The 27,537-nt window shown below is 35.6% G+C and overlaps 1 protein-coding gene across 4 annotated transcripts in view; it reads right to left on the reverse strand.

Annotated features, from left to right (window-relative positions):
• The window catches only part of CNTNAP5 (contactin associated protein family member 5), a 382,046-nt gene that overhangs the window by 91,372 nt on the left and 263,137 nt on the right, over positions 1-27,537 (reverse strand). For 3 of the 4 annotated variants that reach the window (XR_005554022.1, XM_039321794.1, XM_039321792.1), the window contains one exon: positions 19,937-20,137. Coding sequence is in view for 3 of the 4 variants with exons in the window: in XM_039321794.1 (XP_039177728.1) it covers positions 19,937-20,137 (201 nt within the window). In the remaining variant the exon portion in view is untranslated. The remainder of the gene's footprint in view (positions 1-19,936; positions 20,138-27,537) is intronic. The other variant, XM_039321793.1, reaches the window with a different exon arrangement.

Here is a 27,537-nt window from a genome sequence, read left to right on the forward strand (position 1 = left end):
TGAATATAATGGTTTCAAAATAAAATTCAATTTCCCCATATTAATTACGGTCATGTCTCTTAGAAATCTAGACAGTATGGAACTCCTGAGTGAGGTATAAGGAGTTGATCTACTATCTACATCCTATGAAGGCCGAAGTATTTTCCAAGTTTAAGTTGTGTTTAAATAGAACCCAAAAATAATAGCCAGCTGCATGCAAACTATTATAAACCAAAGTATGAAATAATTGAAGATATACATTGGGACATCTTTTTGAACTTTATTTTCCTCCTAGCTAAGTACAGGTGACTACCATAGTAGGTCACAACATAGCGGAAGAAAATGGCAGACCAGCAGTTTCTGTGTTATCAAGGCTTTTCAGACAATAGAGCTAAGTGGCTTTACTTATACAGTGATGCATTTAAGAACAAATGTCAGGGGGTCTCAAACAGCTGGTCTACTAAACATTCCCATGTAAAGATCTGCTCATATTCATAAGTATAGTAGAGATTCTCAGCTTGAAGTCTCATTGAGCAGCTTTGAACATTACAGTTTGTCCTAAAAACATGAAAAACAAATGACATGGTATTTCATATGTGTAAACTTGTGGCTATTGTTATCTAAATATAAACAATTCGCCTTGTTATTATTTGTTTTAATATGTTCATGTCCCCATATTGAAAAAAGCCACCTACCAAGCTATTTATGTTTGTCTCTTGAATTAGGAATCTTTTTATATAATCCTAGAACCAAGCAAGTCTATACCAACCAACAATATAAGGAGACTAGTAGTAGATTAAAAAAATTATTTTTTAGCAATCCTTCACCTTTACTCACAGACTTAGTATATACATACTAATGAAATTCTTCCTGCCATTGGCCAAGTATGGGGAGGTCTCCTTGGATTGTTCTCTGGGATGATTTTAGATAAAATGGAAGTTGGACCATAAACATTCTCTTCCCTTCACTTCTCTTGCTATATAGAGAAGTATTGCTGGATTACCTTGGATGAATTGCTTGGTATTCTCAGCATATTTCATCCATTTTTAATGGTTGTTCATTTAATCTCGTTAGGTGCTAGGATATCCTTTGGCATAACCATGTCCTGATAATACAGATGACAAGACTGTATTCATAAATTATCTATCACTTTTCACCTTGTCTTTGTGCTCTTGCACAATCATTATTTTTATATTCCAGATCTCTTTTCCAGCAAGCACCACTTTTCAACCCTTCAGAATCTGGCCACTAACTCATAATATATGCATGTAGTTTTGGTAATACAATTAAAACAGAAAACAATAAAAAACCCAATCATCATCATCAACAACAACATAAGCATTAGGAATGATACTTAAGTTTATAAGCATTCCCCTACAAGAGAGATAATTTCATCCATTTGATTTCAAAGTTTTTATTTTTTTGAAATAACCAGTTTTTAATGGATTTTCGATGGGCCACTTGATAATATCCTACACAGCTGCCTGAGATTCTCTTGAATCTGTTAGATCAGAAATCATATTAGGATTAGTCTGTGTGATGAGATCAGCAATGTTTAAGTTAGATCTTTTTCCCTCTTCAACAATATAGATGTCCTACTGGCATGGGGTGGAAACTGTATTAGTTATCTTTGTGGGTGACCTATGGTGGGATTTTCACATGCACCCTCTTGTCTCACTAGATCTTTCAAGAGTGTCCAGTACCAACAATCATGGTGTTCTTTTGAGCCACATGTGACCTTTGGAGATTGGAGGGTTTGTTTTACAGTGGCTTTACTCTTCCCTGATTGGGCAGTTCAAAAAGATATTGTTGGGAGAAGAGAGATGAGGTCTTTGAGCAGTTCAGTTAAACAAACACACAAACAAAGAAATACTGCTAGAGTTTTGCACACATGTCTGCACACAAGTTAAGCTGAGTTTTTGCTACGTTTTTCCCCACTTCAATTAGAATGATGCCAAAGGTGCAACTACCAATCAGAGTTTTTTCTAATGCATCAATGAAATAATTGACACATAACACTGAGCATGTTATTTTTGAGTAAATGGCGTAATACTGTTTTGGGATTAGAATATTAATGCATGAAACAAATTATTTAAGAGGATTTGAGGAAGTTTTCTTCTCAATCCTTCTTGGGATTTTTTTGGGGAAAGTTATCTTTTGTAAGGGATTGAACAGGAAGGAAAACCACACAATCCTAGAAAAAAAACCCTATACATTATAGAAAGTTTAATTAAGACTTTCAGCAGCCTATTCTGTATAAATATTAAATTTGTTCCATGATTTCATGTACCTTATATTAGCATGTTTATTCTCAAGTTTTGATTTTGACTGCAGTTGAAGGAAGCCTGAAGTTGACTTATCCCTCACTACATAAACAGATAGTCCACCTGAACTTTCTCAAATTCTGCTGAAATTTCTCTTTAGATTAATGTCACAGGAAAAAGTCAAATTCCACAAAATTTTTAAATGCAGTGAATTAAATAAAGGCAAATAGCCATTGTCTTCTAAAGCTTCCATATAAAATGCTGTACAAAGAAAGAGTTGATTACAGTTTATTATGAAGACAAGGAACACAATATTGATCTCTCTCCCTCTGTCTGTAGTTGCAATAAATTAAAATAAAATATTGTTCTCAGTTTTACAATAGTTTTAAAACTCCACTGAGAAAACCATATGTTAATATGTTTGAATCTCCAGTAACATTTTAGCTTTCATTCCAAAATGCCTTGGGCACTTTTTTCTAAACTAATATACAGTAAAAAAAAAAAAAAAACCCTAGTCCCAACAACAGAAAAAAAACACTTGTGAAAGTGTTCTATGTAATATTTTAATTACATATGCACATAAACTCATCTAAAATGAATTCTGTACATTATTACATTTGCAAAGATAAATGTTTGTATCTGGAAAACTTGTAGATACTCCACAGATAAAGAAAATCATTATCTGTGGAGTATCTACAAGTTTTCCAGATACTCCACAGATAATGATTTTCTTATAAAAAGGTTGTCTCTAATAAAAAGTTTTAGAAGTTAGTCACAGGATGCATTTATGACAGCTGTTTGCAACAATTTAGTAGGCAGCTAAGCAAATTTTCCCTGAAGATTAATAACTGCATTTCAAGGTTCTGTGGCTACCATTTTAATTAATGACTCTGGATGATAATAGTTTAGATATGTCTTCATATACATAATTCCTTACTAATATATCACTGTCCATGCTTTTAAAGCAATCTCTTCCAAAAAGTCTCCTGTTCTTACTTTTTCAAGGGAAAATATAACTTTTATCTGCTTTATTTTATGCCAATCCTAGCAAACCTAGCAATTGAATTGTAAAAAGTCTAAGGATATCGAGGGAATTAAATCTCAGTGAATTCTAGCACAAATATTCTAATCCATGCCTTTGCCTCTTAAACAGTCTATCGCAGTTCTCAGTTTTTTTAATATATATATATATATATATATATATATATATATATATATATATATATATATATATTAAAATAAATACGGATGAAAAATGTTTTAGGTGCACGTTTTGAATGACACAATGAGCACAGCAAAGTGACAAGAACTAGAAATAAATCCATTTGCACTTATTCTCCAAAACCTATCAGGGAATACAGTTAAATGAATTGAACTAAGACCACATTTATTGACAAACTTAAAACCAGACATGCAACAATAAAATGCTATCTCTGTTACCATGGATCTGTTTATATCTTCCAACTACTGGATAACCCCAAGACTGTCATGCCTAATATCTTAATTTTAACAAATTCTGTCTAAACCACTTTGTTTCATCTGTAGAAGGAGCCTTAGATCAAATATTAGAGTTCTGAGGAAGTAAGAAGGCTTGGCTACAAAAGCAGTCTAGAATTTGCCAACAGATTTCAGAGATTTCACCATCAACTTTTTGGATCTACCATTCATTCATAAAGATGCCTTGGGCTGACCACCTCTACTGTAAATAACTTTTCAAAATTTCCTTGTGAAACACAGTCAAATGAACTTATTTACTGGCCTCATCTCCCTTCCAAAGGGGATAAATATTGTATACAGGGAAACAAATGCTGTTGTCAAAGAACTGCAGTATATAAACATGCCATGAAGTCACCAGGAGTCTTGTTTGATTTGAAGGAGAATTTATTTACTTTCTAAAATATCTGTGATTTCCATCTTCAGTGGACGCAAAGTATTAAACAAAGCCCCTGAAATCCTTAAACTGACTATTTTGTCATGTTCCATCTCCAACCTAACATCTTTGTAAATCCATACTTTGATCAATACTTGCTTAGATGCGTGCTCTGTATTGAGTAATATTTAGAGATGACTCAGAAGGCGTATCTGATCCAAAATGCATCAGTTATATTGTTATTCAGACAGTCATGTCATAATGGAGTAATATTGTTGAAATGTTTTCTTTAATTGTTTACAATAATATCTAAAGTGGCATAAGAATTTATTGAAAGCTAGAAAATGATGCTGTTTTGTGGGGTGGGTTTGCTCTGTCATTATGGGTAAATGAGCATGTGACAAGAATTGTGTAGGGGGAAGATTTATGGTGTAGGCATTGTAGTTAACTCTAGGTGCCACCTCTGTGGTCATTGTGGCTAATCACAGATAAAAGAAGAGGGGGACTATACAAAAGATGTCCATGCTAAAAGAACACGAACAAGTGGACTACATAGTAGACCAATGCCTTACATCCACATTATTGATGATTGGCTTAAATTTGTAAGAAAGTGTCAAGGACTTGTTGGTATGGCTGTCATCCATTTATGCCTGCTGGCTGATTTGGGCTCTACTACAAAAAATAGTTTCCTGTTCCTCCATATGTGTCTACCTGCCTTTTACTGTAGCTTGGCTTGGGATCCAACTTCTTAAACTTTTAATAACATCCCCACTAAATATACTGCACAGTAGGCTTCTAAACCCAATTCAAAGAGCTGGAACCACCAAGGCCCTACAGGGAATAGCACCAAGTTCCATCAGGGACCCCTTTGCCAAGATTGCAATGGCCCATCTAGTAAGAACATTACAAGTAAATCAGCTTAGAGTTGAGATCAAAGGAACATAGACCAGGTGACAGGCCTTCTCTGTACTTTGGAACTCCACGTCTCTGGAAGTTTAAGGAGTCCCTTGACAATAATAGTAATCCATCATTTTTTTGGAGGGGGGAAATGGTTATCATATTTCAGTCTGAAACTAAGACTTGAATGTAAGTATTCCTTACATTTCTGGAAGAAGAAGTCAGAAGTCATTCTCGCATTCTCTTGCTTTCAACCAAGATTGACTGTTTATGTTTGACATCTGGGGGATTTTTATTAACTGTATGTCATTTGGTCTTTCTTTTGACTTTTACTGTCTTGTACTCCACTCAGAATCTATGGATTGGGATGGATTACAAAATACATTTTTAAAAAATTAAATTCACGTTTGTGAAATTTCTGTGAAATTACAGGAAGATTATGAACTTATATTACACAAATTATTTGCCTCTGGACATGTTAACAGTTTTACAAGATTTCTGAAGTCAAACTAAAGAGCATATGCTTTCCCCCTTTGTCTGAGGGCAAATAACATCAAAACACCATGCTAAGTATGATTAAAACAGTAAGAACAACCAAGTGCCATTTTTAATATCTTAAAATCAAATGACATTAAACAAGTTAACATTTGACTTATTCTGCATGAAAGAAGAAATTAAAACTATGGTGTCATGTTTGAATTAACAGAACAAGATGATAATGACTAGAAAAAGAATAAAATTAGTTTGTCCTTTTGTATTAAGCTAGTATAAAAGGGTATAAAACTCTGCAATATGTCTTGAATGTACAAATGTCATCTTTGTCACCTAAGTAGTGTTGCCATTAAAGAACCATAATTGTCCTTTGGCTATTATCTTAAAAACATGAGGAATGAATTTAAATGTTTTCACCACTTTATATCAGGGGCATTTTTATAGCTAATTTCTGGGCCTGTGAATTATTCATAACACACTTCAAACTGACTCTCATGGATAAGGTAATTGACCTTGTCTGTATGAAGCACCAACTGCCTTGCTCTATGATAATTAAATCTGTGATGTGGTCCATTAATTAATGAGAATGTCTTTTCATTAGGTTAGGTGATATATTATAGGTTTAAACTTGCTATCTAATTCTGCAATTAGGGCTTGCACATTTTCACAATTTTGCAAAGGTCTACATTAACAGCAGGATCATCTATACTAGAAGATCTATTGGTATGGAACAACCTTCTGAAAAGCGTACACACCAACTATATGGATCACCATATAGAAATAGTCTTGATTTTTAAAATGCTCAGAGAAAATTACCAATTAAAATTTAGGTTATTGGCTTGGAATCTCCTTTAGGTCTCTTGTAACCAACTCGTTTTTTCATTCCAGGCTACAATTATCAACCTAAGAGAAAGGTTTTTCCAACAAAGAAAGTGCAATTACTGCAGGAAATTAGATTTGAGATGAAGTCATTGCTCTGGTTTTCCTTGTGTCACATCAATTATAGGGATGAATTTTGGTTTCTATGATTGGATGGTGAACAAAGATAGATAAAAGTTTACTCTTTACAGTTTCCCAGATACCATGGTTAACAGTGGCAAATTAATTCAACAATTTCCAGAAAGTTATACATTCCCCATCCTTGGTATAAATTCCATCCAGGCTGTTTTTCTGATCTTTCTTCTTCGGGAAGAACAGTTGGAGAGAAAAAAAACCCTAGGAGATTCATAATGAATATGGAATCAATTTTTATTTCACAGGAATTTTTTAATTTCACTAATGATATTTTAACAAAATGCAAAGGATCTGCAAACTTTATTATTAAAAGTCAAAGAGCACATGAAAAAAATGGGACTAAAACAAAATATAAAGAAGAATAAGTGTACGACAACAGGTAGAATAACCAGCCTTAGAAATGACAATGAAGATATTGAACTGATAGCTTCTGCCTTTTAGGATCATCCAGTAAAAACAGAAGGTATGTGACAGATTAAATTACAGATTATTCTCATGATTAGCAGCCAAAAACCTATATAATATACCTAAAGGTGTTCAGGAAGCAAAATATTTTTTGTACAGTGTTGGCATTTTTGAACTTTGGTGGTAGAGAAGACTTCTGAGAATAGTATGGACAGGCAAAATAATAATAATAATAATAATAATAATAATAATAATAATAATAATAATAATAATAATAATAACAACAACAACAACAACAACAACAACAACAACAACAAAGTTGGAAGGGACCTTGGAGGTCATCTAGTCCAACCCTTTGCTCTGGCAGGAAACCCTATGCCATTTCAGACAAATGGCTGTCCAGTCCCTTCTTAAAAACGTCTAGTTGGAGCATTCATAGCTTCTGGAGGCAGGTTGTTCCACTGATTAATTGTTCTAACTGTCAGGAAATTTCTCCTTGTTCTAGGTTGCTTCTCTCCTTGATTAGTTTCCAACCATTGCTTCTTGTCCTTCAGGTGCTTTGGAGAATAGCTTGACTTCCTCTTCTTTGTGGCAATCCCTGAGATATTGGAATACTGCTGTCATGTCACTCCTCATCCTTCTCTTCATTAAACTAGATATACCCAATTCTATGTTTTAGCCTCCAGTCCCCTACTCATCTTCATTGTTCTTGCTCTGTATTTTTTCTAGAGTCTCAACATCTTTTTTACATTGTGGTGACCAAAAACTGGATGCAGTATTCCAAGTGTGGCCTTACCAAGCATTGTAAAGTGCTATTAACACTTCACGTGATCTTGATTCTAAAACCACCCAGAGTTCTCATTTGAGGCACAAATAACCAGGCTCAAATTATCCTACTTTGGGCACATATAAAGACCATATTCTCTGGAGGAGATTCTAATGCTGGAAGAGATGGAGGGAAGTCAGGAATGATCAGTAGCAACATGGATTGACTCAATTATGAAAGCAATGAGTGCACCATTGGGAAACTTGAAGGAAAAAGTTGAGGATAGATCATCATGGACAAAGACTGTTTATGTGGCCATTAGGAGTTGAAAATGACTTGGTGACATATAATCAATCAAATAATTTTATGAATATATTCCCACCAAAGTTCAAATGCCATAAATCTTTGTTTACTAAACTGTTTCCCATAAGTTTTCATTCATCAAAATGAAATGTAGCACAAGAATTCTTAAAGCTGCCTTGCAAGAATGAACCATACTTACCATCACTTAATTACTATATTAGCATTTTATCTAAATATACGTATTTATTTATTTATTCATTGTTATTTCTTAAGCACTTTGGATTTTATTATACAGTATTAAAATTGTATTGGTACCAGCAGTGCTTTTTTTGTAAAAAAAAAAAAAAAAAAAAGTGCCGGAACTCACACATGTCATACAACCCACCTTGCCTACCCTACACGGTTCCATCCAAAAAAGGTGCCGGAACTCCATTCTGGGCGTTCTATGACAAAAAAAAGCCCTGGGTATCAATGGAATTTTAGCAGAAAATGTTGTTTCTGACAACATTTGAATCTTTTCTAACACAAATAGAAAGAAGAAGGACTTTTGACCACTTTGGCCAATTTTTGGAATTATTTTCTTATGAAGAATAATATTCTAATTTATTTTTTTATGTATTATATTATTTTATATAATAAATTTAAATTTATTTGCCATCTATCCCACTGTGGGGCTACTCTAGGCAGTTACATCAATAAAAACGGAGAAATGAAAAGAAGTGCAAACATAGCAGTAATAAAGTAACAGAACAATAGAATAAACAATGAAAAAGAAAACAATGGTACAGTGATATGAGAATAAAAGATGGGCGGGTGGAGAAATGGATAGCAAAGTAGGTGGGCTTTGCTATCAATCTAATAGCCATCACCTCCAGCATAGTACTCCTCCATTGGGTCCCCAGGCCAACTGGCAAAGTCAGGTCTTCATAAACTGTGATGGGGCAGTGGTTAGAATGTAATATTGCAGGCTAATTCTGCTGACTGCTGGCAGTTTGGCAGTTCGATTCTCACCGGTTCAAGGTTGACTCAGCCTCCAACTTTCCAAGGTCAGTAAAATGAGGACTCAGATTGTTGGGGACAATATGCTGACTCGCTAACCACTTAGAGAGGGCTGTAAAACACTGTGAAGCGATATATAAATCTAAGTACTATTGCTATTGCTCTTATGGAAGAATAGGAGGGTGGAGACAGATTTCACCTTGGTGGGTAGGATGTTCCAAAGAGTGGGCTCTATGGAAGAGAAGTCTCTTCTTCTGGATCCCAACAGTTGGAGTTCTTTGATCGATGGGATCTGAAATAGGCCCTCTGCTGGCATGAATAGGAATGGTTTGTGGTAGCGAGATGAGGTAGTTCATTAAGGGCTTTAAAGGTCATAACCATCATTTTGAATCTTTAATTCTTCTCTTCTTTCCTTTCAAAAGGAAACCATTATGTAGGCTTGTTGCCAGTATACATTATAAAAAGAATTTTACCAAAATAATTGGGATTTTACCTTAATCCTTCACTGAAGTCCTATTCATATTTACTTAGCAATAAGCCTTCTTGAGTTCAATTAGGATTTATTTCCAGAAAAGTTATAAGGGAGAAATAGGAATGACAACTATTTTACATTTGTATATTTATTAATGAAATGTTCCAATATGTTACATTCTGATTTTAGTTTTGTTTCCTCATCATTTTGTTGTGTATCCAAGAAAATAAAAGTAATAACACTGGGTTATAAAATACACTACTTTCAAGTCTTAGTACACAAAAAATAACCTTGAGCTTATGAATCACAATTTTAGAATATTGATTGGCTTTAAGGAAGCAGAGACAAACATTATTATGGTGGCTCACGTTAAAGCTGTTGGGTTTATTCTGCTACTTCTGCCTTTAATCCACTATACTTTCTCTGTAGTAATTCTGCACATCTGAAATGCTTTTAACAATTAATTCTTGCAAAGTTAGAAGTTATATGGAGCATAACAAAACATAAATATAGTTTGGGATCTTTTTCTGACTTGTAGAAAAATGAAATAGATGTCTAAAGTTCATTTTTAGGAAGCAGAGAAAAGGAGCATAAAATGACTTTTAACTTGGAAAATATGAATGACAAATGAGATTAATTCGTAGGGAAAGATGGTGAGCATATGCAACTATAATGGGTTTTTAAAATGTATATTATATATTAGAGTTTGGTTTTATTTTTAAAATATATTGTCTTATGTTATTTTTGGAGTAAGAGTTATTCTTTATCCTGGAAATCCTAACTGCATTTTAATTCACATTTTAGAGTTTGAATTATCAGTTTATTGTTACGAGTTCATATGGTATTTTCATTTTCATTTAATTTGATTTTATTATATATGATTTTATTCAAACTGTATTTTTCAGTGTGTTTTTGTTGTAAACCATTTAGAAAACTTCAGTTATTCAGCAGCTTAAATATTTCAATAAATAAATTGTTATACTGAATGAAAAATTAATAAACAAACAATATACAGTGTCAGGGAATTCTTATGTTCCAGTAGAAAAGCCAAATTGTAAAAATAAAAAATATGTAAAACAAACCAGATTCATGACCTGAAAAAGGTTTGTTCTTTCCTGTTTTCCCAGAGATGGGAACAAATAATAATATTTGAAGTAACTGTGAAGAATATGCACTGAAGCTAGTATTTCAAGGAAGGCTTACCGAATACTGGAGAGACCAAACTGGCTTACAGGAAAGACCAAATGAAAAACAGAAAAGAGACATGGGAAGACAAAGCATTATGTGGGTAGTACATTAAAAAAATAGCGGGCAAAACAGATAATAACAAGACCTGGCAATGACTAAGAGCAGAAAAGTCGAAGAAAGGGACCGAGGGACTAATTCTGGCTGCACAAGACCAAGCCTTAAGAAGAAATGCATACAGAGGTAGAATTGAGAGGACAACAACAGACAGCAAGTGTTGCCTCGGCAAAGAAGCTGAAGAAACAGTGGACTACTGGTTAGCTACTGCAAGAAGATCACACAGGCTTACTACAAACAATGACATGACAAAATAGTAACAATGGTACTTTGGAAGATACTGTATGCAAGAAATACAATTTGCCTGCAAGCAAGAACTGGTGAACCATAAAATAGAGAAAGCAATAGAAAATGAAAAAGCTAAGTTGATCTGGGACTTTAGAATTCAGACAGACATGCACCTGCCACATAACACCCCAGACTTATCAATTATCAATACAAAAGACAAAAAAGCCTGGATAGTGAATGTGGCAGTACCTGGAGACAGCAGAATAGAAGAAAAAGAACTAGAGAAGATAACAAAATACAAAGACCTGCAAATAGAAATAGAACAACTGTGGCAAAAGAAAGCAAAGGTAATGCCAATAGAAATAGGTCCCTTGGGTGCAATCCCAAAACAGCTGGAGCACCACTTGAATACCAGTGACAAAATCATCACTAGTCAATTGGAAAAGGAAGTTTTACTCAGAACAGCTTCCATCCTGCAACAATATCTTTAACACCATTGAACATTCACATCTGCCTATCCTAGGTCCTTGGGAAGGACTCGATAGGTGGATAAAAATGCCAAACCCAGTCTGAACATGTGGCTGACTGTGTGATAAATCATCGTCATCATCATCACCGGCAGCAGCAGCAGCAGCAACAATAGGCCTTTTACTGAAATTGCATAGCCAAGAATGCCACCTGAGAGTATTCATGTTGCAGCTTTTTTAAAAAAATAAATAAATAAATAAATGTACAGAAGGGAAAGTAATACATGTTGTGGCATCACCTCTTCCCTTCAACACTTTGTGTTAATGGGGTGGTTCTTGGTAAAGTAAATTGGAACCATTCTGTTTTTCATGAATACTCTGACTTTATAAAGTACTTCACCTCATGAAAGCAAGATTTTTGCACCTTGACCTTATCCGTTATGGCCCTGCTGGATTCTTTTTGGATGATGAAGAAGAGGAAATAATTCAGCTGGGGATGTCTAAGGATAACAGTCCTGGAGAGGGTAACCATCTTGGTTGTAGACCAGGACTGCACCCTGACTGAGGCAGATCCACCAAGGCCCAGGACTCCTGTCTGCACCCATATCTCAGAGCCTGAGGTTCATCCACCCAGCCCCAAGCAGAAGCAAATCTTAAGGATCCAAGGGCAGAGGGCTGAACTCTACAGGTCAGAGAGGTCATCCAAAAGGCAGACTCTGATAAATATAGGATATAGACTCAGCATGGATACAGGCTCAGCATGGCTGATTTATTGATCTCGCTCCCTGGGAGAAATTGCTGAGGATAACCTTTCAAGTCTCAGCTCTGTAGTATTTTGCCTTATCATGCTATGCTCTGATTCCATTTCCCCATGTTTCTTGTCTTTTCTCTTGACTTTGTTGTTTTTTTTATTAGATTCCTGGTCTCAACCCATACCAAGCCTTGACTATATTCCAGTTGTCATCTTGAACTATAGATAAAAAAAGATTCTTTGCTTCTACGTTTGTGTATCTCTGGACTGTGGGATGCAGCCAAATTGCATTCTTGTGGCTTTCAGCTAGCAATGTCAGCACACACACAAAAGAAACACCTCACAGAGATAAGATGCTCCATCTCCATGAAGTGCTAAGACAGGGCGAGCTGAAAAGAAATGACTTCTGAGTATGCACAAGAGCCACCATTAAAGAGAGAAACAATGTGTTTTGGCCAGCCCACCAAGTAGAAAGAAAGTGCCAAGGCATATCAAAAGACTATTTCACTCAAAGTTTAAGCAAAGCAAAATCCTTTCCTGCAGATAATGTGCTCAATCCACATGTTTGCCCAACAAGTGGCGATAAATGAGTCTTCACAGGACTTGCTGCACCATAAAAATTGAAGAGCACTAGAACTGAAAGCAATGTCATTTTTTTCTGACTTTACATTGCATTCTGGCTCCATGGCCACTTGCTGCAGCAATATCTTCCTAGCAGCATTCTGTCTTTTGGACACACCTTATTAATTGCCTACAGGCAACCATTGTTTCAACTATTACAACCATTCAAAGTTATAACAGCACTGGAAAAAATTACTTATGACTGGTCCTCGGTCTTACAACCATCATAGCATCCCCATGGTTATGTGATCAAAATGCAGACACTTGGCAACTGGCATGTATTTATCATGGTTGCAGCATCCTAGGATCATGTGAGCACCATATATGACCTTCTCAGCCAATTTCCACCAAGCAAAGTTAATGGAGAAACTGGATTAGCTAAATACTGCATGTTTTACTTAACTACAGTTACTAGTTTAACAACTGTGGCAACAAAAGGATGATAAACTCAGGAGAGACTCACTTAAAAACTGCTTTGCTTAGTAATGGAAATTTTGGTCAAAGAGTATCCATATTTTCATGTCCCGCTCCCTGGTCTTGATCCTTGCATTGCAGCTGTCTTTGCCTTAAGCAGAAAACCTCAATAGCACCTAGAAAGCCCTAATTTGTCAGCATGAAAGATTAGGAACAGAGAAGGAGTGAGCAAGCAATTAAGGGGAAAGATAACTTAGCATAGATAGATAGATAGATAGATAGATAGATAGATAGATAGATAGATAGATAGATAGATAGACAGACAGAAAGAAAGATAGATAACCAACCCTGCTGTAAGAAGCACAGTGGCTTGCATGGTTAAGACACTGGATTGAAGGCTAGTAAGACTTCTTCCAAGTCCCAAATGCTGTGAGTCAGGTTGAGTTCCCATCCTTCACTCTAGATCCTGTTGGGGACGTGAAAGGAGCCCCCAACTGGCCTTCCCCAGACAACGGTGACATCACTGGCTATTCCTTTCAAGTCAGAAGCACCTCAGTGCTTTCAACACCAGTATGATGCTCTATCCCACCGTGATATCGTGTGGCATAAGGCGGGAAAGGGGCTTTCAAATTATATTATAATTGTAGCCTATAATCATAAAAAATATTCCTGGAATCCCTGCCATAACATGTTTCTTGACCTTGTCTACCTGATAGGGTTGACAGCCAGTAAGTAAAACTTGCCAGATGAATATTAAACTTAGTATTAGAAAATAGAAGAGTGGAGAAGAAATATTATACAGTCCAGGAACTTTTATCACATTTACTTTCCCATCAGTAAATTGCCACTCATAAAATTGCCTCATTAGTTAATACAAGCTAAATAAAAAGAAAATAAAAAGAGAAATACCTCCTACTGTAGACAAAACCATTGTGAGATCTTCTTCATGAAACATGTGATCCTTAACTTGCAAGTTAATTTGATTGAGTCTCGCCTAAATTTGTATATATTAATACAAATCTCTAAGGGATTTTATTTCAAAGCCTCTCTTACTTCAGACTACTAAGGACTTTTTGGATCTCTGGGAGAATTCAGTCACAATATCCAAAATCAATTTGAAAAAAAAATCCAGTATTTTTTCATTATGTTTTTATATAATTCATATAAGTCATAAAAGTAAATTATTTTTTGCAAAAAAGCATTGTACCACATTTAATATGCACTAAATGCCTTTTTCCTCAATCTCTCAAACTTTTAAAATAAGATTTTAAAAATGGAAGATAAAAAGGCCTTTTAAAGAGGTAGTATTTGTATGTACCCTTATATATGTGTTTGTGTATACATATATATAGTGGTGTAATTCAGCCAGTTCGAACCAGTTTGGTAGAACCAGTAGCTAATTTTTTGTTGCCCAGGCCCAGAATGAACTTTCAGAAGCGGCATCCACACAGAGAACCGGTTGTTCACATATTTGAATCCCACCATTGCATATATATGTATATATATCTATGTGTGTATATGCCAAGACATCACCATGTCAACAAAAGGATTAAGCCACAAATGGTACTAAAATGATAAGTATGAGCACTTAACCAGCAATTATTTGAGCAATGAAAGATAACAATATTTTTCCACAGCAGTTTTGAACATATTTGACCATTTTAACTCAACAGAAGTGATTATATTTCATGAGCAATTTGTCAAAAAACAGAGCTGAATTCTGCACATCAGGGTTGATCTTTTAATTCTAGAACCAAGAATGCTTTATTTAAATTTCAAGTATAAATTACCTATCAGCCCTATTAAATATTTTATAACAATATACTTTTTGGTGTGAATCTTGTATTTGTGATGCTGTAGTATGAAATGTTATCCATGTCTGAAATGTATTTTTTGAAGTGCTTATTAAAATGGTTACAATAATATGCAGAAATGTGACACTTAGTTCTGTATTCTTAAACAGAATACAGAATATTCCTTCTGTTGATGCCTCTAAATATATTTAAGAACTGGTACTTAAAGTTTAGAGTCCCTAAACATATTTTTTTTCAGAATGAACTAAAACAGATACGTATTTTCCGGTGTGTAAGACGACTTTCTAAACCATAAAAATCTTCTCAAAAGTTGGTGGTCGTCTTATACGCCCAGTCATCTTATACACCAGAAAATATGGGTACATCAAAGCAAGCTCCCGGTATCCTGCGCCCCATGCTCCTCACCCCTTGGCACGGGGATTGGCTGTCCGGATGAGAGTTTAAGGGACCCACGCAGCCAAATAGCCCTAGAAAAGTGTCCCTCCGAGAAACAGCCAGGAGGAAGGGGCGAGGTTGGAGCGTTGGCGGACCAATGGCGGGAGAGCTGGCGGAGAGCCAGCTGAGTAAGAATGCCCATGTTGGGTCAGCGGCGAGGGCTTCCCGAGAAAAAGTGCCCCCGCCCCCCCTTGCTGCCGAAGTGCTGCTCAGCACTCGCAGAAAGCCAGCAATATCGCAGAAGCGTTTGCCCCTCAGGCAGGGATCCTGCTCCTCCCAGTCTAGGGCAGTGGAGGGAGGCAGTGCGAGCGGGGCTTTTCCTCCCCCAGGGAAAGCACCCCGCCACCAGCCTCTGCTCAGGTGGGTGGCAGAAGCAGCTGGTGGGAGCTGGCGGGCTGCGCAGAGGGTGCCACTTCCTTGGGGTTGACTGCACCCGGTGCCATTGCGCTGAGTGCCAGAAGCCCTGAGACCCCAACGGATGGACACTCAGCGTTTCCTCCTCCGTGCTCGGCCGCTTCTTTGGCAACCAGCTGCCGTGGCTGGTGCTCTCGCTGCACAGATGACAGAGCGATCTACCCATGGGGTGTCGTCCCGGAAGCGGTCTGGCAGGCTTCCTCTGGAACGAAAGGGGCCAGCTAGTCCCATTGGGATGAAAGTTAAAGTACCCATATTTTCCAGCGTATAAGACGACTTTCATGAAAATCTTCTCAAAAGTTGGGGGTCGTCTTATACGCCAAGTCATCTTATACGCCAGAAAATACGGTATTCACATTCAATTAGAACCATCCAACCATCAGTGTTATTTTTGGTTAAACAAGAATTGAACAAACATTGTAGTTAAATAGCTAATTTCATCTACATATACTCTCCAACTTAATCTTTCCTCTTGTTTGGTTTCAAACTCAAAGATTCTAAATCACTTTACTTTAAAAACGTGTGTAAATGTGTGCTAAATAAATGTGTAACAACTGCTTCTGCTGGCTTTATTGTGGCCAAACACTCAGTTCTACTCAGCCAATTTACAAAATTCCCCTCAAAAAATCAACAATTGGCTCTTACGAAACATACAACCTGATTTCAGCACATCCCTGCATATGGTCACCTTTCTTATATATACTCAATATGTCAATAAATCTGAGAAAGCTGCAATAAACTTTCCTTTTCTTCAATTTTTAGAATCACCATGCAAAAACTTGTTTCTGCACTAACTTATCTTCTTTTTCAGTAAAAGTTATTATGGATCAACAACCACTAATGCTAGAATCCTTTAAATTTAAATCTGTGCTCTTCTGTGTCATCTGAGAAGCTAGCTGGGAGCTACAAGTTACAAGGTTCCTTGGCCTATGATGTCCTTTCAAGGTCACAAAATGACTGTCTATGCAAGCCTTTTAGTTGCATCTTTTGACTTGGACAGCCTGTAAAAGATTGTCTTTGTTTGCACAGTAGCCAGATCCAATTATGTATGTCTGCTTGCCAGCTTATTCTACTTGTAAAGATTTGCTCTATCTCCTTCCATCTACTTGGTCAACCTGAGTTTCTCCTTACAGTACAGTATATGCTACGATTAAAATTCTTAGACTATTGGAAAGCACAAATTTGGGGAAGGCTGTTCTAGTACAATATAAATCTAGCATCTTCATTAGCATTTTAAGTATTCTAAAATATCCTGTGAAGATCATCTTCTCTATTGGACTGTTCACATTCAGTGGCACTGTTCCTTTTCATTTATGGTGCCTTGCAGGCACCATAATGTGCATGGTTTCTTCAAAACAGGCCTATAAAACCTATAAACTCAATTAAAATATTTATATTTTAAAACAAAAGTACATGATTTAAACCAAATCACGTGAGGTTTTGGCAATCAAGCCTAAAATCTTTCAGGAAGACAAAATAGCTTGAGTTACTATTTTAATCAATAAGGTGATAAAAATAAATGATGGATGGATGGGCATACAGGCAGATAGCACTTGCACCAAGGAGCATAACCAGTGGAAGGCATTAGTATGACAGGATCCATTACTTTATAGCAATGTTTCTAAATCTTGGGAACTTTAACATCTGTGGATTTCAACTTCCAGAATTCCCCAACTGTCTTAATTTTGGGCTCAATTGTGGTCGTTAAGTCAAGGACTACCTGTAAACAGCATGTTTTTAATAATCACATTTGTTCCTCTCCCAAAATAGCTTATTTATGGCGTACTTCAACCTAAACAATCTGAGCATCTTGCTCCAACGTAAGATACATAGAACTTTGATTGCATAAATAAAGGCTAGAGAGGTAGCTATTAAACCATCCCTTTGAACTTTGAAAATATCACTCCCATTTTCTGAAGAACCACTTATGTATAGCAGTTCAAGCATTTTCTAGTAATAACATACTGCAAGCCATTTAACATTTCTTCTTTGATGACAATTATATATTTGCATTACACATTTTTTGATTCCTTCTATGTAGAATGACTTTTAAAACAAAAATATGCAAAAAAAAAACAAGTGTCAGCTTTGCCAGGAAGAAACAAGGCACCATCATGAATAGGTTGTAGGCAATCATTCTCAAAATGAAAATTTTAATTAGTCAAGTGATAATTACATTGTAGAACAGGGATGTCAAACTCGCCGTGACAGGTGATATGTCGTGACATATCGCAACTTCTTTCCCTTTGCTGGAGCTGGGTGGGTGTGGCTTCTGCATGATGCATCTGGCCCGTGGGACGGCAGTTTGACACCCCTGTTGTAGAAGATGCATCTGAGAACCATTAAATATTCTCAGAAGACAGGAGGCTATGTTCCCTATTGTTTGAAATAACCAGGGCTTTTTTTGTCATAGAACGCCCAGAACAGAGTTCTGGCACCTTTTTTTGGCTGGAACCTTGTAGGGTAGGCAAGGCGGGTTGTATGACATGTGTGAATTCTGGCACTTTTTTTTTTTTTTTACAGAAAAAGCACTGTGTATAACAACACCTATAGACAACTGACAAATACTGTTTGGGATAGTGACAAGAAAATGATCAATTGAAGTATAGATAAAAGCATTTTTGACAAATCATTATTTGTTTGTTATTTTATTTTTAATCACTTTAGCTTCTGATTAAGCTGGAGAGCATAGATTCACCTTCTTCTGTAAGATATAGAGCTAAATTAATTAGCCAATTAAGGAAGAAGAGCCCTATTTGATCTAAGAAAAATTCAGCCAGTTTGGTCTGGAAGTTAAGGTACCAAGCTTGAAACCAGGAGACTGCGAGTTCTAGTCCCTCCTTAGGCATGAAAACCGGTTGTATAACTTTGGGCCACTCACTCACTCTCTCTTAGCCCAACCCACTTTACAGAGTTGTTGTTGTGAAAAAAAAAATAGGAGGAGGAATATTAGCTATGTTCTTGAGTTACTTATAAAAACAATGAATGTGAGATAAAAATAAATAAAGAACAAAAGATTCATTTTGTTAAACTAATATCAAATCCCTTTATGAGATATTCTTAATATTTCAGTCAAAACCATCTCAAGAGTTCCTGATTTCAGCTGCCAAGTATTAAATTGCAAATGTATAATAAAGCATTTTTCATAAACATGTCTGGCTTCATTTTGAAAAAAAAAATAATCTTTATCTCTTTATGAGCTCTCCCAAATGCTAATTACATACTAATTAGTTATGTATGAAGAGTGCTTTTAACAAGAGTACTTCTCTGTTAATGATTGAAGTTCTGTTACTCCCCATAATTATTAGCTATTCTGCCCTATTGATTACTTAGAAAGAGCTTTAATTCTGTCTACTCCAAATATTGAGAAAACTGTATTTACTTAAATGAAGAATATAAGTAGTCATAAAAGAATTAGTGTTTCTGTATCTCTTTGCTGCCTTTTAGTGGGTCACCTGGATTTTTCAACATGGACGTGTTAGCCCTGTATAAGAACAGTTTTGATTTATGTATGGTAACATCAATAGTTGTTATTTATAATTATAAGATTTTGGTTAATCTTATAATTATTTGATATAATTATAAGATTTTCACATCCTCTTAATTTGTCTTAAATAAATGGAACAAGCTGACCATATAGAAGTTGCTTTTAAAAGATAACACTATTATGTATCACCAACATAAAGTAGTATTTGCTATTAAGATATTGCTTTTTAAAATGTTTTCTACTATTTTATACTTCCTATCATTTTGTATTATTGACTTTGGGCCAGTCACTCTATCTCAGTCCAACACCCATTCACAGGGTTATTGTAGTGGAGAAAATAGGAAGAAGGAAGGAATATTACGTAGGTTCACCACCTTGAATTATTTATAAAAATAATAAAGGCAGAATATAAATAAATACTAGCTATACTCTCATTTCAATTATTCAACCTTATTTGAGAATATGCATATTGCTGTATTATAGACACTAAAACAATAAAAACAAAAATAAAAACCAGAAAGATTTCACTTGATGGCACTTACTTGGGGAATTCAGCAGACGTGACTTTTTGCAATGGTAAATTGTCTCCTGCTCACAATATTCAGCATTATTTGTTATTGCTTCCAGCTGATCCCCGCTGCTATTGTAACTGAAGTTCATGGTGTATGGCTTCCTAGGATCAGATCCGTGGACATGAGTCAATTCTGTGTTATTGTGCTGCATCACTGTCCATATCTTGTCTTCTGTGGTGAAATGAAAGGAAAAGGAGATAAGAAAGTGAGTGGTTCTTTGTTTGTTTGCTTGTTTAATCTGAAGCTTGACATTTCTATTACATATATTGGGGCATAGAATATGAAAATAGGTATCTTTGACAAAGTGTTAATTCAAAAGAAGGAATAATTTAATCTTTCCATTTTTAAACCAAGATATCCAACAAATTGGAACACACGGCAGTCCAAAGAGATTTACAAGTAACCGCCAATCGTTCTGCTCAGCTGAATCAGGTTGAAAAAACAATTTTTATGAATATGTAAACTGGGAATCTTGAGAGTAATTTTAGAAGTCCATCACTTTATGATTTTACAGCTTACATTGCACTTTTTTCAATTTTCTGGGTCAATATCGATCAACACATTATATGGAAGAAAGGGAAGAAAAATCCATGGATTTCTGTAGGAGTGGATTTTTCAAGAGTCAACAAAAGAGATGCTACTATAGTAGAAACATTAATAGTAATCAGGATTTGCCAACATGTATTTTGGCAATGAAAAAACAAACAAACCCCAAAGCCATTGGTTTCTAAAAACCATGTACAACAAAGTTGTGGTGAAAAATAACAATGACAATCAATCAGTCAGATAGACAGACAGACATAATTGTACTGGAGATTGTACAGTGAGATAATTGAGATTCCTGGATCAGACCATTGTTCTGGCTGTCTTTCAGATGGAAACAGAAAGCTTTGCCAACCTATGCTATTAAGTGGTGACCTCAAGAACCCTCGGCTGATGGCAAGACAACACCGCACGAGTTTTAGTGCAGTGGAAAATATATTCTGTCCTTAAATTTTAGGAGTAAAATAGAATTGATTTTCCCTTTCTGTTACTGGCTTCTTTACCATAATAAAGAAGAGGGAGAGAGGGAGGGAGGGAGGGAAAGAGGGGAGGAAGGAAGGAATATAGAAATACAGCAAAAATGAAATAAAAATAGTGTTCATTTCCACAAGGATTGTAAGATTGGCAATAATTGCCCATTTCCCAATACAAAACTCCCTTTACCTTAATTGTCCCCAAGTAACTGTTATTCAAAACCATTCTGGGCTTTCAGGCAACTCACTCATAAGAAATGAGATGCATCACTTCTTTATAAGGTTAGGCTGATTGATTAGGGTGATGTGAACTGGATGAGTGGTTCTCAGAACCTAGTGTGACTCCTTAGAGATTGGGAGAGATTAGATTTATGAAGATTGGAGGGCAGTTGAGTAGGTTCCAGAAAGAACTGTCAGAATCATAGCTAAGATAAGATAGAGTCCCAATGAAAATGTGCACAAACCCATATTAAGGCCTAAATTTAGTGATAAGATTGGTAAAACTTAATTATTTTTTTGTGGTATCACATCCACACAATGCCAAGCAGCAGGTGTTTTTTAAGTGTAACATGATTTTAACGCAGATTCATATCATCTTGCATGCCAATCATACCTCAATTAGGAGGCCCTTCAAATGATCATTAATTTTTTAGACAATAGCCTAATAAGTTTTTCTTAACTTTAATTTTTCATTAATATTTAAATTTAACGTTTAATCTTTATCATTTCCAGATTTTAAATGATCCAAATTTCTCAGTCTCCTATCTCATATTTGGGGCTAATAATTTTTCTTTTCTTTTCCTTTTTCTATTTCTTTCCTTTCTTCCTTTCCAGAAAAAGAGAAAAATAAATAAATAAATAAACCATCAGCATTTATACCACAAGCTAATATACAAATTTAATTATTAGTATTTATACTTCTAAGTTTTATTTAACCTGTGTCTCAACTCATGACAATATCTTAAATTTAAGTCTTAGTTATCTATAAACATTCAAACTTTTAGCAAATCAGTAACCTGGTAATTGATTTTCCCTTAAGATTTTAATTTGTCAAATTAATTAAGATATGTATAGACTGAAGATTATTGATGAATATTAGAAAGGTAGTTTTTGTTTCATTGATAGAATAAGAACTGTATTGATCTGAATATGATAGTAGATCTTATGGGGGAAAGAGAGGGAATTTGTTGTTGTAATACTTTGAGATTTGTACTGATGATATTTAAATGTAATGGAATTACGATGCTCAACTGCCATGCTATTTTTCAAATATGTAAATGCAATATTGGAAAATTAATAAAAAACTTGGACATAAAAAAATGATCATTAATTTTCAGGTTGCCTATTATTTGGACTACTTTGATACACAAGGACATACTATGAGGGGTATCCTTGAAGACCATTCAGACCTACAGCTGTTCTCAAATGCAAGGGTTACCCCTTGTTTAGTCCCTGAGACACCATTACTTATGGGTCCAAATTAAGAAGATGGTTGTCATCTATGAAATTCTTCATAGCTTAGAGTCTAAATATCTGCAGGATTGCTTCTCTTTGATTATTTCTGTCCCTCTAATAAAATATCGCAGGGTCAACATGCTCCATACAGCATTGTCTTATGGGACTTTGGAGACTAGTCTTCTTCTCCTGCCCTCTGGAACAGCACTCCCCCATATGAGCTGTGGTGACGCAGTGGTTAGAATGCAGTTTTGCAGGCTAATTGTGCTGACTGCTGACTGCCAGCAGTTTGGCAGTTCGAGTCTCACTGGCTCAAGATTGACTTGATCTGAAATCTGCAGCTGTTATGGAGTGTATTTGGCCTTCCTATTTCTTTAGATACATACTTTTTGCATGCAACTAAAATAAAGATACCACTTCTCTGTACATTTACCTTAATATTAATCTTTATGAATGCTCTTTTCTGTATTCCACTTAGTTTTCTATCAATTTCCTCAAATATAGGATATTTTATGTAACATTTCTAAATATATATTAGTATTAATTTTGGCAGATTTTCCAAGTATATTCTAGCTGTCATGATCAATAATTTGCTGCACTTATCCATGACCTCATGACATTTCATTTGGTAGATCATACCATCTGAGGCAAAATAAATCCATTACAGATTTCCTTTACCATATCTACTGCTGGAATAACTCTCAAATATCTCATACACAAACAGAAGTAATTTTGTTTGATTTATATTTTAATGTGAACATTTTTTAATCTATATGCAGATGAATATATAGCTATCTTTCATGTTTATACCTTTCAACAGGCTGCAGTGTAAATTCTCTGATCAAGAAATACATACATTAAGGAGAAATTTACATACATATTTATATATTGGTGCAAATAACATCCCAAAATATATTATGTTTAAGAAATTTGGGTTTTTAAAATATGTACTGTATTAAAACAGTGTCTCTTAGGAGAAAGAAGCATGAATGTATAAATTGATAAAGAAAGAGGGTAAAAAAAACTTTAATAATGTGCCCGCACATTCTTCTTGACTCATGTCCCCTCATGCTCTATTTGACATGCATGACACTTATATATCCCATGACCCTCCACATACCTTTCTTGACTCTTCCCATACTCCCACATGTCCTACCCAGCCTTACAGCATATGTCACATACTCCAGGACACTAATCTGATCTACACTACCCACCCCACAGCTTCCCTGATGTACAAAGCATCTGTAGCACACACCAACACCCTCTTTCCAATCCATATAGCACCTCTCATGCATCCCTATGTAATATTCCAGACCTGCATCCTCCGCACCTTCCCCCACCCAGCAGTAGCTATTACCTGCCTGCTGGTCTTTGTGGCAACTTCCTGCTGACTTCCCCAGTGGCTTTCTCCCTGCAAGCTTCCCACAAGCAAGGTAAATGGAGAAGGTGGCATTCTAGGGAAGGGAGGAAGGAAGGAAGGAAGGAAAGAAGGAAGGAAGGAAGGGAGGGAGGGAGGGAGGGAGAGAGGAGAAAATGCTTAAAAGTCAGGAGAGGAAAGGAAGGAATGGGGAGAGGGAGACAGGGAAGGAAGGAAGGAAGGAAGGAAGGAAGGAAGGAAGGAAGGAAGGAAGGAAGGAAGGAAGGAAGGAAGGAAGGAAGGAAAGAAGGGTTCTGAAGCTTCTTGCCCAGAAGGGAATTCAATGGGGAAGCCAGCAGGAAGTTGGAAGTCCCTCCTGCTCCTGCTGCTTTTTTTGTCCACCCAGGAGATTCTGTTTCAGTAAGGAAATATCTCTGAAATGATGACCCAACAGGGCATCGATTGTCTAGTTTTTAACAATCTGCTTCATATTTGCTAGTCATTTGCCACCTCCTGAGATTTCCCATTATAGATGTCAACTTATACCCAGAAAACCCAGACGGAAAGGGAAAGAGCAACACAATAATGATATATATTAACCCCAGTAAACTTTAAATAACTATCTGAATAATGAACTGAGTGGTGTTGCAGTCTATCTATGCAAACTTATTCATGCCTACTTAGAAGTAAAGCTTTCAGAATTCAGTAGCTTTCAGTTTTATATTAGAAATGTAATTACTGTTGGGAGCAGAGATGCCGGTTCACAGAAAGAACAACATGCATTTAAATGCATCCATAGAGCAAAGGCAATGACACAAGAAAGGGTGAAGGCTATGCATCTTTTTAAGCAACAAGACATCCTGGTTATCAAGCTACAGCAGAGAATTTCAAACCCTGAAAGTCTGGTATCTGTGCAAACACTGATCAAAATTGTTTGAAAAAAGCAGTGGGAGGTTTTGAAAGTTTATTGCCACCATTATTGCCTCCTTGGCTTTGAGAAACAATTCCATACCTCAGCAGCTATTGAATATTTCTTTTTGATAACGAGCAGAATTTCAGATGCTGGCTGAGTTCACAGGATGCTTTTTTCAACTGCATCCCTTCTTCAGAAACAGAAGTGCAAAGGGACCACCGAGGCGGCTGCGGTTCAGAGGCTGTGTCAACAAGCGTCGCTTACTTTCCTCATTTCAGTAAACACAGAAGAACATTAACACATTTATGTCCTCTTTTTATTCTCTCCACTGACTTAAATTAATTAAGTCTTCCTGGATTTACACGTGTCTGAAGAGAATGGGGAAGCAGCTCTCCCTGTCTCCCTCTCTCAACATTCTCCCTTTATTATTTCATTACACTCTTGGATAAATTTCAAACCAGGTTCAGGTAAAGTAGCTGAAGGACATGTAATGCTCTTTGCATGACATTAACCTGGAAAAGTTAAATTAAGCTAGCAGAAGCCAAATATCATAAGTGCTTGTTAAATCATTTTGTAATGCACAGCTCACAATACAAAATCTGAGCTAATACTACAGCTTTATGTGTTAGCAGCTATTTAATGACCCAATTATTAAAGAGTGTGCAGAAGCCCAGAGGCTTTTCGAAAAATGGTGTATTGGGTAATTTTTAGATTTTCCAAGTCTATTTCTTATATTACTTGCTGCTGGGATGAAATGGGGACACAGCAATCCTCATATTTTTTTTGCCTGTCCCAGTGCACTTTTCCCACTTCAGGCTGAGTTTCCCTTCTTTATTGCAATCTTAGCTGATGCGACACAATTTTCCTCAAACTGGTGGCTTTCTGCATTCCAGACACGTATGACATAGAAACAACTGTTATCCTTTAGAAATAAAAATGCTACTCTTATGAATAAATTTACATAGCACTTGGAGTACACATGGATGCAACTATTAAATAACAAATTGTTGTTGTAGTACTGCCACTGACTTCTCTGGGTTCTTAAACCAGTCCACATTTCCAGAAGCAATGTAAAGTTTTTTTGTTTGTTTGTTTTACAATTCCAGTTTGGATCCTTGCATCCACTTATTTAGGGGCACTTCCAATTTTCCATTGTTTATGGTCCTAACTCCTCAAAAGCAGACTGAATACTGTCATATTCACTTCCATTAACTTTAAAAACATGACAAAGAGCACAAAAAAATTTAATTCAATAAGAGTTCCATCCCAAGCTACTTTGGTCCAAGGGGAACAAAAATCCCTCACCCTGGTTCCATACAAAAGGAAAAGAAAATTAATTGGTAGCACCTTCCATCATATTGTCTTGTCATAGGTCAACAAATCATAATAATTACTGTCTGGGAGAGGTGCCAAGCTATCTGATCTGTTAAAAGTCCTGTAAAGGAGTTTAGGGATGAAGTAAGGTGATATTTCTCATTAACAGGAGAACAAATCACTCATGAACTTTGCTGAATTGCAAAACAAATTACCTGTTTTCCTTCTATTTCACATAATCTGTTATGGAAATAGGGTGAGGTGGGGGAGTTACAATTCTCTGTGAGTCTTTGCTGTCATCTAGTGGTTATCCAGATTTATGCAGACCACATGTAAGAGCAATAAAGAATTTATCAAGCTTAGCACATGACTGCCAGCTTTGGATGGTTTGCTGTGCATATAATGTTTGCAATTATGAATCTATTTTAGATTCAAAGCTGTATTAAAGATCCATCAACTTTACATTTACTGTATTGTTAAAGTCTTGGCCCAGCTACTAATAAGTCTGTGAAAAGTCAGATAAAAGATAAAAGTCAGGCAAAGTGAAGACAAAGCAAAAGCTAAAAACAGACTCAGGATCCTGATAAATTTGCAATAAGTTTGTGCAATTAATTATAAAGAATCCTTTCTGTTGGAAAATGTTTTTGTTTTGATTTTTTAAAAAAAAAATATAATACAATTTTAAAAATTGGACACTAGAGGGAACTAAAGATTTCAGTTAAAAAAGAATACATAAATTTGTCTAACAGTTACATAATGGTGCAAAATATACTAAGGATGGAAATATTAAAGAAGAGTTTCAAAAAATGGAGAAAAAAATAATATTAACAATGTTAATAACTATATCTGCCTTTATGAATAGATTATACTGTATCTAAAAGTTGTTTCAAAAGAGGAACAAGTTTGGGCTGAAAGCGTACTATAAAATTGACATGGAAAAAGATGTTACACTGGATATGCAAATGAAACTGCCTGATGTTTGAATAATTAAAAGGGACATAAAAACAGTAAATTGAGAGATAATTTTTCTATATTGGACTTAGAAAAGAGAGTTGTTAAACCTTTGAAGAATCTTGTGAAAATGGGCAAAGAAGAAAAGAAATAGAATTCTATGACATTGTTTGAAGGGATTAAAAATCAAGATTGTTAAAAACAAAAGGATTATCTTTGGTAGCCCTTAATGGACTTTTGCTGATCTGGACTGAATAATGAGAATCTAATTATTTGTATATAGATAGGAGATACAATATGGAAAAGAAGAGATATTTGCTGTATTTTAAGAGGGTGATAAGCTACTAAAAGAATTTGTACTTGTGATGAAGAAGGAAGTAATTTCTTTATATCTTTCTTTTACTATACTATATTCTTATTTTTTATTTCTTTTCTGTTTTCTTTCTTTTCTGCATTTTCAATTGTTTTTCTTTTTATTCCTTTAGCTTGTATTAGTTTTTATCTTTTAATAGTTTAATAAAGTTATTATAGAAATAAATACTGTTCTTACGATTTACAGTGTTGA

The sequence above is a fragment of the Crotalus tigris genome, unplaced genomic scaffold (assembly GCF_016545835.1).
Source record: "Crotalus tigris isolate CLP2741 ecotype Arizona unplaced genomic scaffold, ASM1654583v1 scf7180000023829.5930981, whole genome shotgun sequence".
In the NCBI taxonomy this organism is placed as follows: Eukaryota; Metazoa; Chordata; class Lepidosauria; order Squamata; family Viperidae; genus Crotalus; species Crotalus tigris.